Raw genomic sequence first — 17,767 nt, forward strand, 5'->3', positions numbered from 1 at the left:
AAACGAAATTTTTTATAATTTGTTTATTGATTCTAATAATAGTGAACAATTTATTTTTTTTACTTATTTATTTTAATCATTTGATTTTATATATTATTTTTTTTTATAAATTATATATTATAAGAGTTTATAAATTATTTCAAATGAAACATATAAATTTTATATTATTATTTATTTTATATATTGTATAATATAAATGTAATTCATTAATTACAAAGTGCTTATATCCTAATTTTAAGGCATATTTTCCAGTGAATTGTAAACAAATCGAATTAATAACAAAATTGACTGATTCTATCTTTAATATTTATATGTATATAACAATAAGAATTACTATGTATTCATTCTTTTCATAAAAGATGTGTACAAATACTTAATCTTTGCATTTTACAATTGTACATATGCTAAGAACATTTTATATGTAAATTATATTATTGCATCTTTCATTTTTTTATTTAATTACAATAGCACCAGTAATTAGTACATTTCTTAACTAAGTACTTAGATAAATATACTCATATAATTTTATTTAGTACTAACAAGAACTTACTTTCACAGAATAAATTTTTTTTCAATGTAAGGCAAGATACTTCCAATTTAACAAAAAAGAGTACTTTTGTGTTTTTAAAAATATATTTTTTAATAATTATTTTCTTATTAATTTTTTTGAAAATGTGCGTGTAGATTATCTATATATATATATATATATATATACATAAGGTCATCACAGTGCCAGTAGTTTATAAGTACATACATAACATTCGTTCTAACATCACAGTATTTCATAACATATCTTGTTATTATATGTGTATATATGTATATGCATAATTGCGATACACAATTTACAAAAAATTTTATAATGACCATATAATTAAGCTCTTGTGTATCTTGAAATGTTCAATTTCAACTAATAGATAAATTATAATTTTTCAATTGGACTCTCTTTCTCCATAATTTTTTGTCGTTTCCTAATAAATGGAACAAAACCCCATAATGATGCACCTACCACTAAGACAACTCCTAAGATGCTAAAGATTGGACCATAACTGCCAATTTGTTCATATATAATACCGCAAATAGGGGGGCCAACTAGCTGTATGATTCCATTTACAAATAATGAGATACCATAAGATGAAGTTAATTTTTCGGTTCCTAGCATATCTGCCATTATAACTGCGGTGATACCGACGTAAATACCGGAAGCTAAGCCAAAAATACCACAATAAACTGATAATAGAGTGTAACTTGTAACTATAGGAAGAAGGGCCAACGAGATTCCAGAAATGAACAAACCACCAACAAAATACCAATGCTTTGGCATGATCGAGACATCAGAAAGAGCAGAACCTCCAATACGCCCTATCAAATCTAATACAGACACAGTTGAAAGGAGAAGGGAAGACATATTTTTATCGAAACCTAATGAGATCGCATATGCTGGTAATAGGATGACGAAGTTTGTATAACTGACAGCGTTCGTGGAATTTGAAATTAAGATTACCAAATAAATAGGATCCCGCAATAAACTAAAGTCAAAGAATTTGTTCTTCTTATCTTTTACTTCATTTTTGTTTGTTTCTTCAGTAGCTTTCCTTGCGAATGTGCTTGATATCGCATTTAAAGTTAATGTAGATGCCCGTTCCGGATGTAAAGCGGAAAGTGTACTTCCATGATATGGTGTGCTGATATAATTAAAAGATGACATGCTGGGTGATTGAAAAGGCGATTTCTGACGTTTCGATAGCTTGCCAGAATCTGCAACACGTTCCGGAACCGCATGTAAAGCCGGTGTACTGTGCATCTGACCCGTTATCTCTCGTCCCATTGGCATACTAATTTTTCTTGTTCGACCTTGAACGGGTGTATTCTTGTAATATTCTAAAGCAACACTGGACGCACTCTTTGGTACTATTGGCGCGGCTTTCTCATTTGTGTTCGAAGAAGAAACATGATTTGATTGCTTCTCATCTTCGGGACTAGTTATTGTGACCGAAGCGGCTTCCAAGTCGACATCGTTCGATTTGTTCGACGATGATGCTGGTACCATGTGTTTTTCCACCGGTTCGTACAAAAGAGCACTCGCCCATACATTCAAAGTGACAGCACCCATTATTAATACTGCACCTCTGTAAAAAAGTAAAATGAGTTTTAGCGCTTTTTGTTTGGTCCAATAATAAGATTAACTATAGCTTACAATATCGTCATCAGGCAATATTCCACGGCTGTTGAGAAAAAAATATTACTTCATTAGATCAATTATATAATATTTAAAATTGTTATTAGATCAATTATATTAATATTTTCTATATTTTTTTATACTAATATTTAATATAATTAAATTTGTTTGATAATATAGATATATAACTTTAATTACATTGTTAGTCAATAATTAAAATACAATCACATTTAATTGTTAATTTAATTAATCATGATTATGTAAGTATGGAGTGGAATAGGAAATGTTTAAAAATTTTTTATGAATATTTTCTAAAAAATAAAAAAATAAAAAAATAAAAAGGATTTTTCTATATAATGATTTATGATGCACAATAAGAATAATTTAAAATATTATAAACATAAGCGTTTCTGAAAACGCTTTATTATTACATTTATTGCATGTTTTTAATTATTTTAATTTTTAATTATAATTAATTTATATTAATAAAATGTATTATTTTATATTGTATAAATAAATTATAAAAAATACAAAAATTATTATCAAATATATACAATATCTAAATATAATTTGCTAATCTTCTTAAGAAATTCATTTATTATAATTTTTGGTAATCAATAGATAATAACATGTAACAGATCTTAACTTTTAATTAATTATTAGTATAATTTTAATACCAGATTAAATTTTGTAAATTATCATTGAATATTAAAGATAAAGCGTTATATATTTTAAAATATATAAGCTTATTTATTAGTCAAGTTTTTTTTTTAAATAATATTCTTAATTAAAAATTCATATATTATGTTTCATAATCTGTGCTTCTTTTTTAGTTAGTTAGAACCGATTATAATATATACAATTCGTGCGTCAATCTGAAACAATTTTTTATATCTATTGAAAATTAAATTAATAACATAGATAAAATTAATTAAATTAACACGTAATAAAGAAATAAAAATATAATTTAAACAAACATTTCATTGTAAATATCTTTCGTTAAAAAATATTTTTTCATCAAGTCATCAATCTTTTCAAAACAAAAAAAAAAAGACTATGAAAAAGCAAAATATTTAGTATTCTTTTCTCATTTTTAGAATAAATCAGAATGAAAATTATATTGTTAACATGTGTTTCAGATTGCGTATACAGTATTCTGCGGTACGAAAGAAATTCATCTTCTTCAAATTGTCCTTTTCTTCTTCCATGGAAAACATTTTTCTGCAACAAAAGAAAAAATAAAAGGAACGCTTAGATTGATAAAAATTAGGTCAATTTATATCTATTATAAATATTTATATATGTTATATATGCATATACATACATATATATATATATATATATATATGTAATAGCATTTATAAGATGTATAAAAAATATGATCTTGAAGCTCATATGATATTCCATATTTGCATTCGTCAAAGATTAGAATTTTTATTTCAATACATGTATTTAAATCATGATCAATTCAATTAATATTCTTGTAGCATAATATGTGAATTTTCGACAACGTATGCTGTCTTAAGTCGCTGCAAAGTAAAATTATAAAAAAGTAAACAAATGCTAATATAAAGAAATAAAAAAATATGAAATATATATTGAAATTGATTTACATTCGGAGAAACATACATTGATTAATTTATACTTTGATTTTTCAATATATTTGAATAAAAAAAAAATAATTACTTATTGTTCACATTCAATTGATAATATATTAGTGACATACAAATGAAAAGAAATAAATTTGCTATATTTAGTTTATGGAATAAAAATTTATGGAATAAAATTGCATAGATATTAAAAAAAGATAAAAATATTTTTTTACTACAACTATCACAATTACTATAACAATATAAAATACATAAAAAGGAAAGTTATCTTAATTCCATTTTTATGACTCATTAACTCTAAACACGTGAGTATCACGCGTTTGCCATTTATAATGCGCACACTAAAAATGTGCAAGCACTTTCAACGTCAAATCGTACGTTTCCGCAATTCTCGCACGGACGTGATTATTACATATGCATATACAATGAAAGACATACACGTGTAATTATATTCGCGGTTATTTAATAGATATTTCTTCCTTCTATTTTATTTTCAATCTAGCGATTCGTTTTGAAAAAGATAAGAAAAATATATTATTTTCTTATATGTATATATACATATATTTCAAATAAGACAAATTACATTTTGTATACTGATGATGATACTTTAATTCTAATACTTAATTGTAAAGAGATAATTGATAATGAAATAATTGATAAAGAGACTGCATCATTTGCACTGATGATTAAATATATAAATATCGAATCGCATTTCATTAAAAATCACATCCTAGATATTTAATTATTATTCAATCAAGGATCTTATTTTTATCATCATGGAAAAAAGTCGTCATAATAGGTTGATGATACTGGTCCAGACTATTTCGTCCTTTTCTATCGAAGTTCAATGTTGTTGAGTCTAATTCAAAATCAAGCGTTAAAATTACGCGTGATAAAAATTTAATAGCAACAAGATAGAAAATATAATAGATATTTTACCATTAAAGAATATAACATAAGACAAAAACGTACAATACGGAATAAATTCTTACCTAAACCATATCAGATGAGTTAAGTGCCATTTTCACATGCAGGCTTCAGGGTTAGTATATAGAATATTTCTGCGCCTTTTAAAATTAAAAGAAACGTTAACTTTCCGCGAATCTAATATTTTTTTGACAGACAATAATTATACGTATATGTACATTATCGTATCGAATAGTTAATATTCGTTATTTTTAATAACAACATTTTTGAAAAGCTATAAAACAACTTAGATAGATATTGTAAATTTCGCAGAGATACAATAATGAAGTGTACACAAATGCACGCGCATGGTTGGTCCGACATGCATGATCGATTATCATCACATTTAATTAATTTTAATAATGATATATAAATACTCACCAATAATAATCTTCACAAAATATATAAGAACTTTCTATGACACTTTATTACGAATCTTCATAAAAACAAGAAGATGCACGTAATAATACACAAACTTCTCGTATTTTTTTTTTGTGATACTGATTGTGTCACAAATTACATAAAGTTGGATAAATCAAGCTCACAAACCACAGGTACATTCAATTTTGTCAAAAAAAAAACGAATGTATTAAAACATATTTTAATTAATTATATTATTTAATCAATTAATTTCAAAATATTATTAATAAATTAGATATAGCTGAATAAATTTATATAATTAAATATTAAATTTATAAATTAAATATTGTTAAATAAACATTTTATCAAAATAAAATAAAAATTCAAATTTTAATTTTATTACTTATTTATAATAGATTCTTTGACTTAATTTTTAATAATCATAAAATAAATTTTTATCAAAATAATGAAACCATACCTGTTATTTTTTATAAATATGAAAAAAACCTACCTATAACCATATTCTCGTAGAAGAATTCCTAAGATAGGTGGTAGAAATATTGAACCTAATGCACTGCCAGATATACAAAGTCCATTTGCAAGTCCACGTAATCTTACAAAGTATGAAGTTACTATATATACAGTTGGAGGAAAAGCTAAGCCTGCTCCTGTTCCTACCAGAACACCATAACTAAAAAATTAAACAAATAATAAAATTACACATGAATATTAAAAAATAAATATTATATATTGTATATGTATTTTTATTTATTAAGAGTATATTAAGTTACCTAATACACAAGAAGGCTACAGAATTTGCAAAATAACTTAACATCATTCCTGCAGCAGCAAATGTTCCACCTAATAAAGTTACTGTTCGATAAGAATATTTAACTGATAATATACTGGAAAGTGGACCTATAAAAAAATTGTTTTTTATTTTTCATTTAAAATTTTTAAAAATATCTAGTTTTATTTTTAATGTCTTACCAAGTGAACTATAGAGAAAATAACATAAAGCTGGAATCCAAGCAGCTGCAGCAGGTGATGCATTAAAAACTTCAAGAAATTCAACAAATAAAACTCCAAAAGATTTCACTGTTCCAGGAATAAGTAGATTCACCATAACAGATGCTAACAGTATAAGCCATCCCCATCCTCCATCTGGTGGGACTAAATCTTCTTCAATAGTTACACATTTAACTAAAAAGATATGAGCTATTATAATAATTTTTCATTATTATTATTATTTATAAATATATATTATATTTCATTGATTTATTAAATTTGCATTAAATATTTTAGTATATTTTATAAAAAAAATTGATCAATACTAAATAATTGTAATTTTACTAATTCAGAAAACTTTTCTTCAATATCATAAGTATTCATCAAAGTATATCATATTTTTTTTAAATTTGAAATACATTTAAAAAAGATTTTGCGAAATATTAGTGACTTTATTTTATTATATCTTTATAATTAATATTTATCATAAACATTTTAAGTTTTTATAATATTTTAAGATTATCATATAATAGAATGATAGAAAAAAATAATATAAAATGCTTAAAAAAATTATCATGGACATCTATTTATATTATGTTTTCCCTGTTTTATATTATTTTAAAATCAATGGCCATTAATTTTTTAAAAAAAGAGAGAAAAAAATTAAAATATTCTCACAATGTAAATAACTTACTTTGTTTATTGGTCCCATTGAAATTACTTTTTTTTTCATTCTCGGAGTGCTGCGATACAAGTCTATAATTTCCTTTCTTGTTTTTATTTGCACCGAATTTGATGTTGATTCCATTGTCTTGATCTTGGACTCGTTGCATTGTCATCGACCTTTTCTTTTCACACTAGCGCACGCGCGCATATACACATATATAATGTATCTTTGTAATTATACAAAGAAATGAAACTGATTCACTATGAAAAAAAAAATCTAAACCACTGTGTATACCACTATCGGCACATGAATACTAATTAAAATACCACAATATAACAAAAAAAATAGAAACTAAGAAAGTGAAAGGGAAATAATGAAGGTGGCAATACACTGGATTACACGAATAGAATATATTGTGATCTATGGTTGCATCAGCATCAATGTTCACAAACTGCAGGATCAGCAGTCGTGTCCTCTTCTTCGATTGTTTCGGACTTCATCAATTTTAATCTGATGTTGATAGTCACACCTATATCATAGCTCTTTCTATATCTTTGATAGGATGAACCTCGTGAAGCGGTCATAGACCCTAATCGTATGAACAATTTTCTTCGAAAAAGAGAAAAATATCTACGATTCAAATAATTCGACGTCACTAATAGCGATCCGCAATGCGTCGATATTGTGAATAATTTCACTGGTGTTATAACTCCACTCGTAACTTTTACTTTCGATACTTTGACAAATTGCATAGAGCACGTAAACAATGGCATGTATACGAAAATTCTTATATATGATTCACTGTCATTCTATGGAGAAAATTTCTTTCGTTTCAATTTTACACTATCGAATTTATACCAAAACAACTTGTCCGTTACAAAAACGACGAACGACTGACTGATCAGCTGTGTCGCTGTCTCACGCAGCGCAGGCTGCCACTACTTCATCCTCTCTCCCACCACATTTATATCCTCCCATTTCAATCTTTCTTTCGATGATTAGTCGATTCTTCTCCTACTCTTTTTAAATGATATACTATTTCTTTTCTTTCTGATTCATTTTTTTTACTATTCTTTTTTTCTCCTATCGAAAACTTCTTTCTTTCTTTGTTATAGATTTTTATAGATTTATTCGAGAATCAAAAATATCAAAAAATAAGAGAATGGAAAATTTACGATATGGTGTAATAGTATCATAATCAAGAATCGCGCAGAATGTATCAAATGAAGGATTTTTTATCTTTGTGATGCAAACATCGTGTGAATTTAATGTTTGTCGCGTGTGACCGCGTTCCACTTATAGTGAAATCGAGATAGGAAAAACAAGCTTAAAGCATCGATTCGAAGTTTTCGCATCCAATATTAAATCGCTATCATGAAAAATCATTTATAATTTCACCTTTTAATTAATCGCAGAAAAATAAATTTTCAAGCCATTCATTAACAAATTTACTCACCTATTCAAAAATCATTAATTGATAATATTCTACATAAAATGATGAACTAATTCATCGATGTTTTTACAATAAATAATATACATTGTAAATTTATAATATTATATTAATAAATGTATTATTTTAATTTTTTTCTAAATTAATAATTTTTTAATTTTTTTAAATAAAATTGATTTTTTTTTAAATTATTTGTCCAATACATTATAAAATTTAAAACAATGTCGAGAATGATACATTTCTCTTGTAATGGCACAATTTGATTTCGTAGAAAAGCAAGATTCTATCGTTTCAGTCATATCGCAAATTGGTAGCATTATGTGTTTGTTAGAGAAACCATTGTGCGTACATTTGATGATGATTGTTCAAAGAATTAGAACGAAATATTTATGATAACATGAACATAATATAATCTTCTCAATGAACACTAATTATACTATTCTTTGAAAAATTAAAATATTAAAAACATTAAAATACTTTTATATTAATTTTAAAAATTCATAATTTATATAAATAATATAATAATATTCTTAATTTATTATATTTCTCTATTAGTTAATTTATTTTTCAAATAAAAATAATGTTTTTATCTGCGAAAAGAACAATATCTAAATATTGATTATAAATATTGATTATATTTATAATATATATAAATATTATTGAATCAAATATATAATTTTTTTTAAATAATTTTTCTAAATAATTTATGATAAAATTTTTTAATCAATTTAGATGCTCTATTTTTTTCAAGTACATAAAGGTACGCACTTCATTTTTATCATACTTTATATACATAGAACATATTCCTGATAGTATACGTATATTGATATTTTGATATGTCCATCATAAAACGTAGATTTATATTAAATCTATAAAATTCTGATAAGCATATCGAAACATCTCGAAAATATATATATATATTATGTTTTTTATATGTATATAATTACATTACATTATATAATTATATATTTTATAATATATGTGCATATACAATGCATTATTATAAATTACAAGTGATTTTCATTATTGACTTTATTTAATATAGTTAATATAAAATCGATCGATTAATTAATAAAATAACGGAAAAAATGATAGATATTTAATTTTCAAAATTAGAAAGCAATTTCTTAATCAAAAATGTTGGGCTCCTAAATAGTTATAAGAAACTATAGGCAATGCAATTATGAATTAACGAACTAATTGTTCTTCGCGAATTAACTTGAAATGCACAATTGGCACTAACTACATATGACTCAGTTTATATTCGTTCTTATTAAGCATCAATTGGCGTTCTGATGATAGTTATAAAAGAAATGTACAAGTTACTGATCCAACTCAACTTTTTAAATTCATTTTAATTGTTTGAATCGAAATCTTATTCTAGGAAAGTATGCTATGAATGTATGTAATTCCACTATATGGATAAAGATATAGAAATGTGAGTAAATATTTAATCGGATATCACGACTATAAGAAAATCTAAATGCTTTCATATTATATTTTTTGTTCTATATTAATATTATGTATGAATGAAATTATTTTTACAGAAATATTAAAGGATATATTCAACAGGATTGAATCATTGAAAATTTTAATTAATAAATTTATTCATTGAAAAAATATGATTCGAATAATATATTTATTTTTTTTTTACATATAATATTTCATGATTGAATTTTTAATTTTGTCTATCATATATTTATATATTTATTATTTCATATATTTAAATTAAATAAGAATGAAATTGATAAAACATATCTATCCTTATCCGCTTCTTTCTTCATCGATTACGTTATTACGTTATTGATGGCGTAATAAATTCGTATAAAAACAAGTACAAATGGAAATGTTTTTCTCAACAACTTAAATTGCTATTAAAATAGTTCATTTACAATGTGCATTTGTGTCAATAAAAATGTTTATCACAATAACATGTTGCTTTATTATTTATTGTTTTATATTTTAATAAATTTTAGTTATGATCTGAAACATTTCCCATTGATTATGTCATAATTTATAACTTTTGAAATTTAAAAATTGATTATTTTAGAGCAAAACTATAAATTTAATGCAGGGATGAAATTGATATTTTATGAAATAATTCAATGAAAACTGATATGATAACTTAACTATGATAACAAATGATAACTTGATTAAAAAGTACTGATACTTAAACTTATTAATTGAAAAAAGCTTTTAATTGTTTAATTAAATATATTTATTTTCTTTTTTTGAAAAAACGAAAGAGTATATGTAAGTACATTAAATTTTATATATAATTTAATATACACTTTTTCATTCCAGTCACAACACAATTTATGAATATTATTATATGTAAATTAATGAACAAAAAACAAAAAATAAGATATATAATTCTAATATTTTTTACTATCATCTGAATATATCAGAATCATGTTTCATTTCTATTCTTACTATTATCATTATTTTTCAATTTTTGTTTCTGTTTTATATTGTAATCTGACAAAGCAGCCTTAATTGCATCTTCTGCGAGCACTACAATATATGAAAGAAAGAAAATAAATAGTGTATTTTTAATCAATATTAAATATATTCAATATTCAATATAAATAGTTAATATTGAGCAATAAATTTTTTATCAACATAAATACTTCAATTTTATATTATACGATATAAATTATTATATATTATTATTATTATTATTATTATTATTATTATTATTATTATTATTATTATATTATATTATATTTCTTAAAAAAAATCTTTATACTTATATTAAAATTTTTCTACTCATATTTCATAGCTTATGAAAAAGATATTTAAATAATGATAAATATACTTACTTGAACAATGTAACTTGACAGGTGGTAAGCACAATTCTTTAGCAATATCACCATTCTTAAGAGCGAGTGCTTCATCAATCTATAATATAAATTATAATAATTCTTTTTTTTTGTTCTATATAAAAAATTCATCTATATAAAAAATTCATGAGCATATAATATTACTTACAGTTTTTCCTTTAACCCATTCTGTAGCTAAGGAACTTGAAGCAATAGCAGAACCACAACCAAAAGTTTTAAACTTAGCATCAATAATCTTTCCTTTCTCATTAATCTTAACTTGAAGTTTCATTACATCTCCACAGGCTGGGGCACCTACGATACCTGTACCAACCTGAGAATCATTTTTATCTAAAGAACCTACATTTCTTGGATTTTCATAGTGATCTATCACCTAGAAAATAATGAAATATAATATAAAAAAAAATAACTTTCATGTTTTATTTCAAAACGATTTGTAAATATTTTCAATTAATAGTGAAATAATAACAACCTTGTTATATCATCAATAATAACCTAAAATTTTTTATAGAACTAATATGAAATATTGGCTATTATATTTGGAAAAATTTATTTTTTAAATAAAACCAATCAAGATTATAAATTAAGATCAAACTTTATGTATATATATATATATATATATATATATATATTTATAATAGATTCAATATTGATTGCTTAAAATAAATGTAATATATTTATCAAAATTATCAATATTTTAATATGAAATAGTAAATACTTACATTTGGATGATAAAATACAGCTGGGACACTTCGAGATATTAATTTCGAAGTTTTGTTAAGTCCTGAAGACAATGATTGCAATAAAGACATTGTGTTTATTTTTGATTTAACATTGAGTAACTTGAAGCAATCTCTTCGTTATGCATAACACTTCACTAAGCAATCGATATTGCCTTGAAGTATATGATTTAAATGTTGGTAATGTTCAAAAATGGTAGTCTTGCTTCAATCTGGGAATAAATAATAATATGAGAGGATTTGTTATTACATTTTTATAAAATTAAACAGATTATTCTCTTTAATTAATTTTGTTAATAATAATAATAAAGTTTATATTATACAATAAGCATTTGTAATTAGATAATTTTAATATCATTGCAATTTGTTTATATATGAAATCAATATTATATTCTGTATTAAATGAAATTTTAGAAGTGACATTTTAGAATGAATTATCCATAAACTATATATATATATATATATATTACATTATTTTCTTATTTTATAAAAAAAGTTAAAGAATATTATAATACAAAAAAGCTATTCCATAAAATATAACTATGATTTCGTAATATGTTGATAATGTTTTTAAATGAATCTATGAAAGATTTGAATTGCTAATGTGTCCAGATAGTAATTTTAATATCTGTACTGGTTGGACTCAAGAATGGATATCTTCAAAAAAATTTCAAAAAGATAAATATCTTGATATACAAGAAATAGTACGTGGACCATTTTCTTCACCAAGATTATTAAAAACTCGTCCATTTATAGTGTTTTCGTCTTGTCCACAACAAAATGAAAAAAATTATTGCAATATACGTCGAGGTATACCTGATACTTGGAAAGAATATCTAGCGTGTAAAGGTTTTTGTAATACAATAGAAAAATATATATTGCAAAAAAATTTAATATCTTCTTGTGTTAGATATTTTGCCACTGATAAAATATGGACTGATACAGGTTTACATTTTACACAAGGAATTCCTGATCCATGGAAATGTAAGTCTGTGACAACAAGCCAATGCATTAAATATCCACGAGCGCAATGTTCTCGCGCCAAAAATATTTGTTCTACTCGAATGGCAAATATATATGACGGAGACGATGAAGCAGAAATAGAACTCAGTGAACAGTTTAATAAAGATCATATTGACAATAAAAAAGATTCTCTTCAAGAAGAACGAAATAAATCAAATCATTTGCCAACTTCAAACAAAGAATTTAAAATATTAAAAAATAATACGGAACAAATTAAAAAAGAAAAAAAAAATACTAATCAATTAGTTTTAGATAAGAATTCAAAATTAGTATCTAATCAGAAAAAGCATAGAGAAAAAATAAAAATGGAAAATACTGAATTTAATAAAACTGAATTAAATAAAACTATTCTTAAACCTCAAGAAATCATATCTAACAAAAATAAAAAAAAAAATATTAAAATAAATGTTGATGAAAAACAATTTTCGTCAAAAATACATTCAAATGATTTAAAAATTAAAACAAATAATAAAAAAGAAGTTCAAACTATTCCAACAAGAGTTGCAAATGAAGCTGTGCAAACTAATACAATTCAAAAAGAAAAAACTGAGCAAGTACAAGATTCGTTTTTTGTAAATCAAGGAAACGTTAATACTGTCTGTTGCAATTGTATATTACAAAATTATATACTTTCATGTATAAAACATTTTTCTAATTTTGCAAACTTATTAAAAGACGTAAATCTATCAAATCACATATTATGTCAAAATTGCGAAAATATTTATTGCAGAAATAATTCCCAAAGATTAATTTCCGCTGTGAAAGAGCTAGAATTTTGTACTCCAGATCCAGAAAAATTTTCAAAACAGAACAAAATTTACAATTGGACAAAATTAAAACTGTGTGCTTGCATGCAAAAAGCTAAAAAACAATTCGAGAAACGAAACAGATTAGAAAAATGTATGAAAACAAACAATTCGATTATTTCTAAACAAAATCTAAAACTAATATGTCATCATTGCGATAGTCCTTACTTAAAAATTATAAAAATTAATAATGCAAATACTTATGATCGAAAAACATATTCATGTATTTGTAAAAAAACCTTGAATACATCAAAGAACGAACAAAATAAAACTAAAGATTGTACTTCACAACATTCAATTGCAAAAAGACGAAGAAATCGAGATTCCAAGAACTGTTATACGTGCAATGAAAACATAAAGCATGTTTCTAAGAATGACCTCGAATGGACGTCACATTTAATGGTTACTGAATGTGAAAAAGATAGAACAAAAAAATGTGATCATAGATTCCCGAAAAAAAATAATTACGATGATAATATTTTAAAATTAGAAATTCCAGAAATTAGAATTAATAATGAAGAAGACATTCGAAATTGTTCTCAAATATATGATAATAATATGATATATGAAAATATAATCAAAATGCAAAAAATGCAAAAAAATCTTCAATGTAATCAATTGTTTATTGATAATGAAAAAAATGAAAAAAAATATAAAAAAAAAATATTGAAAGATAAATGTTTTAATGTTATAAATACTGCGACTAATACTAATGAAGAAATTAAAGTTCAATTTTCAAAACAAATTCAATGCTCAAAATTAGACAAAACTTTATATTCTGTAACAGATAGTGGAGAATATGCAGACATATCTGATAACATATCTGGATTTTAATGTAAAAATCAAATGTCAGTGACTTCAATAAACACAATGATTATTACAATTCCAATATTGAGACAACTAAGAGAAAAAAATTTTAAATTATAATAAATTATAAATCATCGGAAAAAATCATATCATATATATAGATTTTGAATTTTAAAAATCAAAAACAGAATCAGACATAATATCGAAATAATCAATTGTGTAACAATATTTCTTCTTTCATATTCAATAAAAAGATAAATATGATGATTATGAATAATTAATTAGCACAAAAAAAATCAAATGATAAGTATTGAAATATATAATAGATAAAGTATATAATATAAAAAAATATAACAAAAAATATGTGATACTGTTTTCACAAAATAATATAATTATGTTAGTAACATATAATTGTGAAATGACTATAAATATAAAGGAAAAACTAAATTGATATATATTCTCTTAATTAATATATAAATAATTTCTAAAACAATTTTTTTGCTAACATCAATAATAAAATATTCATAAATTTTTATTAAATCTGAAAGAAATAAAACTTGTTTATATTATTTTTCATTTATATTAAAAATTATTAAATGAATATATTTATTAAAATTTACAAAATTAATTACGAATTGCAATTTAATTAATATTAAATTATGCATTAATATAATAGATGATTTAAATAAAATTTCAAAAGAATTATTTATGCATAAAATAAATATATGAAATTACCAATTATTTAATCAAACAAGATTAGAATATCATTTGACATTATAGGATAAAATAAAAAAATACTTAAAAGATACTTAATAGAATAAATATAAAAGATAAGAAAATTAATTTAGGAAATTATTGTTTATTTTTGATTTTTCATTTTATAAAAAATAATTTTTCAAACAATATATATTATATTAAATAAAAAGATTATTCCTAATTTAATTGAAAATTTATAGAGATAATGAAATTAAGTCGAAAAGAATTCTTTTGATAAAAATAATATATCTTATAAAAAAAACAATTAATTTAATTTTATTATTTTTGATTTTCATAAATACAATATAAAATAAAATTCAAATTAACTGAGAATATTCTTTCATTATTCAATTCAATGAATATAATATTTAAAAAAATATGTATTTATTGTAATGTAATAGAAATAGATTTTTAAAAATTGGCATATTTTTTTGATATTAAAATTTAAAATATTTGAAATATTTAAAAAAACATGTAATATATTTAAGATATAATAACTCTTAAAATAACATCAAGAAATTTTAACCTAATTTTAGCTATAAGATATATAATGTTAATTATTAATTATCTTCACCAGTAATAATGTTTTAAATTAGACAATCAACTTACTTGAAAAATCAAAAAATTAGAATTGAAATTCTTTTAAGAATGATAAGATATATTTAAGATATTTATTAGAAAGATTACAATCTAAGACAATTTAAACTAAATTTTTTCTTAATATATACATAGATATAAAAATATATTGATTTACTTGCAATGCTAAAAAATAAACTTTCATCTGATGTTAAATGTTAATGAATTAAATTATTTGTTGATTGTAATTATTAAATATATATTTATTATAATTTTCAATGTTTATCATTTCATTTATTAGAAAATACAATAACATTTATATTTGAAAAATGAAGAAAAACTATAATTAAATAGAAGACTATAGTTTATAAAATCATAAATTATCATTTATTATTAATATTACAAACCTTATATGTAATACTTAATTAAAATAAAAACACAAAACATTTTCACAAAACTGAATTACACGATTGGTCCATTCTTTTAATTAACTTTTACTGCCATCTATCAATGAGATTACGAAATATTTTATATTGTATTTCTTTTATATATCACGGCTGTCATTACTTATTAGCGTAATGCTAAGAGCAACAAAAATATATTTAATGTTCTAGTGAATGCTCTTAAAATGCATCCTTATCGATATAAAAGTTATTTTTGTGCTGTGATGTCATTATTTGACAATATACTTTAACGTTATAAATTCCTAGTCATATTTAAATTGTAAATAACCTAATCTTAATTAAATATTTTTTCGTAATATGGCAAAGACTAAAACAATTAGTAAAGGTTGCCCTAAATGTGAACAACAGGTAATTATATTATGATTATTTATATTTATATGATATATTTTATATTAATTTTATTTTTAATATTTTATAGCTGTATTTAATTATATTAATTGCATTAAATTTTTTTGAATGAGTTTGGAAAAATTCAACAAAGAGAGAATAAAGTAATATTTTGTAAATCATAAATTTTACTGTAATATATATATTATCTTTAAAATTAAATATAATTGATTAATTTATGATTTCTTTAAATGTAAGCTTTGAATAATTATATTAATTTTTAATAATAAATATATACAAGAAACTAGTAGATCTCTATTTAGAATATACATAAATTATATATATTAATTATAATTATATATATTAATAATTAATAAATTATATTATACAATTCATAATATATTTTTATATTTTATTATAGTTATTATTTTATATTTTTTTTATATTAATTACATTTATTTATCAAGGTCCCTGTAGCTTGCAAAGCATGTCCATGTGGACATTCATTTTTCAATGCAAGACGAAATTCAATAAAAAGTCCTCCTAGTCCTGATAATGGAGTAATGAAAACAAGACGAACCAATCGAATCAAACGTGAAAAACCAAATTATTATGATGCCTTAGAATATGATAAACAGTCAAAAAAAAGTGCTAAAGTAAGATATTATTTATTTAATTATATAACTATATATTAAAATGATTATACAAAACTTTAATTATCATAGATTAGAAAAGCAACAGATGCTGCTAGTGATATAGATTGCAGACAATTAAATAAAAAAAAGAAACGAAAGGGAAAAGGTAAAGGAAAGAGTGGAAGTAATAATGGGATAGGAGATGATGATGATGAAATGGAAGGAATTAATAGTTTATCACCAGAAAAACAGCTTACATGTTCTTTAATATTACAAGAATTAAATAACAAAATGAGAGTTGTGGCTTGGAAACCAACATAATTTTTCTTCATTGTGACATATTTCTTAATCTAAGAAATACTAGTATCCAGTTTTAGTAAAACATAATCATTTTATATAGATATTGAATTGTATTTGAAATACTATCTATTATGCAATCTAAAAGATTAAGATAGTATTATATAATGTTATGCAAATTGATAGCATTAATTTATATAAATTATATATAATTTTTATTAACAGAAATATATATATATGTATATAAGATATACGT

The 17,767-nt window shown here is 22.8% G+C and overlaps 4 protein-coding genes across 5 annotated transcripts; 2 read left to right on the forward strand and 2 right to left on the reverse strand.

The window, feature by feature from the left end:
• Nucleotides 1–153: 153 nt before the first annotated feature.
• On the reverse strand, nucleotides 154–7,719 carry LOC122712711 (monocarboxylate transporter 12). Its single transcript, XM_043932522.1, has 5 exons — nucleotides 6,815–7,719; nucleotides 6,103–6,315; nucleotides 5,904–6,030; nucleotides 5,624–5,803; nucleotides 154–2,126 (listed from the first exon to the last, which is right to left on the reverse strand). Exons 1-5 carry the CDS (start codon nucleotides 6,957–6,959, stop codon nucleotides 920–922), a joined length of 1,872 nt encoding a protein of 623 aa, XP_043788457.1. The 5' UTR covers nucleotides 6,960–7,719; the 3' UTR covers nucleotides 154–919.
• Nucleotides 7,720–10,431: 2,712 nt separating this feature from the next.
• LOC122712712 (iron-sulfur cluster assembly scaffold protein IscU) lies at nucleotides 10,432–16,329 on the reverse strand. 2 transcript variants are annotated; one of them, XM_043932523.1, is made up of 5 exons: nucleotides 16,196–16,329; nucleotides 11,803–12,032; nucleotides 11,229–11,453; nucleotides 11,060–11,138; nucleotides 10,432–10,751 (listed from the first exon to the last, which is right to left on the reverse strand). In XM_043932523.1, exons 2-5 carry the CDS (start codon nucleotides 11,890–11,892, stop codon nucleotides 10,648–10,650), a joined length of 498 nt encoding a protein of 165 aa, XP_043788458.1. In that variant the 5' UTR covers nucleotides 11,893–12,032; nucleotides 16,196–16,329; the 3' UTR covers nucleotides 10,432–10,647. The 2 variants fall into 2 exon arrangements, with proteins under 2 accessions (XP_043788458.1, XP_043788459.1); XM_043932524.1 differs by lacking the exon at nucleotides 16,196–16,329 and adding an exon at nucleotides 15,822–15,871.
• On the forward strand, nucleotides 12,416–14,666 carry LOC122712709. The gene has a single exon (XM_043932521.1). The coding sequence runs from the start codon at nucleotides 12,423–12,425 to the stop codon at nucleotides 14,481–14,483; it is 2,061 nt and encodes a 686-aa protein (XP_043788456.1). The 5' UTR covers nucleotides 12,416–12,422; the 3' UTR covers nucleotides 14,484–14,666.
• A 79-nt stretch (nucleotides 16,330–16,408) lies between the features above and the next one.
• Nucleotides 16,409–17,754, forward strand: LOC122712713 (UPF0547 protein C16orf87-like). The gene is made up of 3 exons (XM_043932525.1): nucleotides 16,409–16,600; nucleotides 17,047–17,235; nucleotides 17,305–17,754. The coding sequence occupies exons 1-3, from the start codon at nucleotides 16,550–16,552 to the stop codon at nucleotides 17,533–17,535; spliced, it is 471 nt and encodes a 156-aa protein (XP_043788460.1). The 5' UTR covers nucleotides 16,409–16,549; the 3' UTR covers nucleotides 17,536–17,754.
• The last annotated feature ends 13 nt before the right edge of the window (nucleotides 17,755–17,767 follow it).

The sequence above is a fragment of the Apis laboriosa genome, unplaced genomic scaffold, assembly GCF_014066325.1.
Source record: "Apis laboriosa isolate Shangri-la unplaced genomic scaffold, ASM1406632v1 scaffold204_cov149, whole genome shotgun sequence".
Classification (NCBI taxonomy): domain Eukaryota; kingdom Metazoa; phylum Arthropoda; class Insecta; order Hymenoptera; family Apidae; genus Apis; species Apis laboriosa.

What these genes read in the sequence shown, in the direction of transcription:
- LOC122712713 (XM_043932525.1), top strand. Translation starts at nt 16,550, where the DNA reads ATGGCAAAGACTAAAACAATTAGTAAAGGTTGCCCTAAATGTGAACAA. An exon ending in GCCCTAAATGTGAACAACAG is followed by an intron (nt 16,601 to 17,046) that starts GTAATTATATTA and finishes TTATTTATCAAG; the next exon opens with GTCCCTGTAGCTTGCAAAGC. An exon ending in AGTCAAAAAAAAGTGCTAAA is followed by an intron (nt 17,236 to 17,304) that starts GTAAGATATTAT and finishes TAATTATCATAG; the next exon opens with ATTAGAAAAGCAACAGATGC.
- LOC122712709 (XM_043932521.1), top strand. Translation starts at nt 12,423, where the DNA reads ATGTGTCCAGATAGTAATTTTAATATCTGTACTGGTTGGACTCAAGAA.
- LOC122712711 (XM_043932522.1), bottom strand. Translation starts at nt 6,959, where the DNA reads ATGACAATGCAACGAGTCCAAGATCAAGACAATGGAATCAACATCAAA. An exon ending in TTTTCTCTATAGTTCACTTG is followed by an intron (nt 6,031 to 6,102) that starts GTAAGACATTAA and finishes ATTTTTTTATAG; the next exon opens with GTCCACTTTCCAGTATATTA. An exon ending in CTACGAGAATATGGTTATAG is followed by an intron (nt 2,127 to 5,623) that starts GTAGGTTTTTTT and finishes ACTTTTTTACAG; the next exon opens with AGGTGCAGTATTAATAATGG.
- LOC122712712 (XM_043932523.1), bottom strand. Translation starts at nt 11,892, where the DNA reads ATGTCTTTATTGCAATCATTGTCTTCAGGACTTAACAAAACTTCGAAA. An exon ending in CTGTATTTTATCATCCAAAT is followed by an intron (nt 11,454 to 11,802) that starts GTAAGTATTTAC and finishes ATTATTTTCTAG; the next exon opens with GTGATAGATCACTATGAAAA. An exon ending in AATGGGTTAAAGGAAAAACT is followed by an intron (nt 11,139 to 11,228) that starts GTAAGTAATATT and finishes TTTATATTATAG; the next exon opens with ATTGATGAAGCACTCGCTCT.